The sequence below is a fragment of the Ceratina calcarata genome, unplaced genomic scaffold (genome assembly GCF_001652005.2).
Source record: "Ceratina calcarata isolate Rehan_Ccalc_2016 unplaced genomic scaffold, ASM165200v1 scaffold211.2, whole genome shotgun sequence".
Lineage (NCBI taxonomy): Eukaryota > Metazoa > Arthropoda > Insecta > Hymenoptera > Apidae > Ceratina > Ceratina calcarata.
In genome coordinates, this window is record NW_017142786.1 from 987,507 (window position 1) to 988,327 (window position 821).

The 821-nt window shown below is 34.3% G+C and overlaps 1 protein-coding gene across 6 annotated transcripts in view; it reads left to right on the forward strand.

Annotated features, from left to right (window-relative positions):
* RasGAP1 (Ras GTPase activating protein 1) overlaps window positions 1–821 on the forward strand; it is a 17,690-nt gene that overhangs the window by 2,960 nt on the left and 13,909 nt on the right. For all 6 annotated transcript variants that reach the window (XM_018020027.2, XM_018020028.2, XM_018020029.2 and 3 more), the window contains exon 3: window positions 102–371. In XM_018020027.2, the coding sequence (XP_017875516.1) occupies window positions 102–371 (270 nt within the window). The remainder of the gene's footprint in view (window positions 1–101; window positions 372–821) is intronic.

Here is an 821-nt window from a genome sequence, read left to right on the forward strand (position 1 = left end):
AATTGATTCCTTACGATTTTATTTTACATAAAAATCCACAGTCTACCAGTATCTAATACCTCCAACATTCTATCTAAAATACATCTCCTTTTTTGTTTCAGCCCATTCTTTGGAGAAGAGTTCCAGTTTGAAGTGCCCCGGAAGTTTCGTTACCTCGGCATTTATGTTTACGACAGGGATAGACATTTGAAGCAAGATAAGATACTGGGAAAAGTAGCGATAAAAAGAGAAGATTTAGCAACGTATCATAACAAGGAACACTGGTTCCCGTTGAGACCGGTCGACGCCGACTCTGAAGTTCAGGGTAAAGCGCATTTGGAACTTGCTTTTCAACCACAAATTGGGAGTGGTCAATCGAAGCTTACTGTAAGGTAATAGTGTTGAATAGTTTCCTACAAACATTTGTATCAATGCTTGTATTCATTTTCTCCAAATAATTATTTATTATAGTATTGATTGTAGTCTTATCGGTCTAAGAATAGAACTTAGTTTACACCTTGGAAAATTTAATCATTCGTTCTTCAATATTCTCGCGCACTAATGAAACATTTCACACTTCATTACCCATCGACCTTATATGTATTTTCCTCTACAAACTACATTTATTCTATTAGAGTATAACGGAGTTGAACTATCTCAGAGTACAATAAACGTAAAACTAACATAACTAAATGTAAAATGAATAGAAGATAAACAAATATGTACTTCATTTTTTGGTATACGGTCACATTTATTTAAAAGTATTATTGCATCACGAAATTTTCGTCGAAAATTGCCCAAGCTTGGGAAATGATTACTCAGCAACGAATTATCGTAGGACG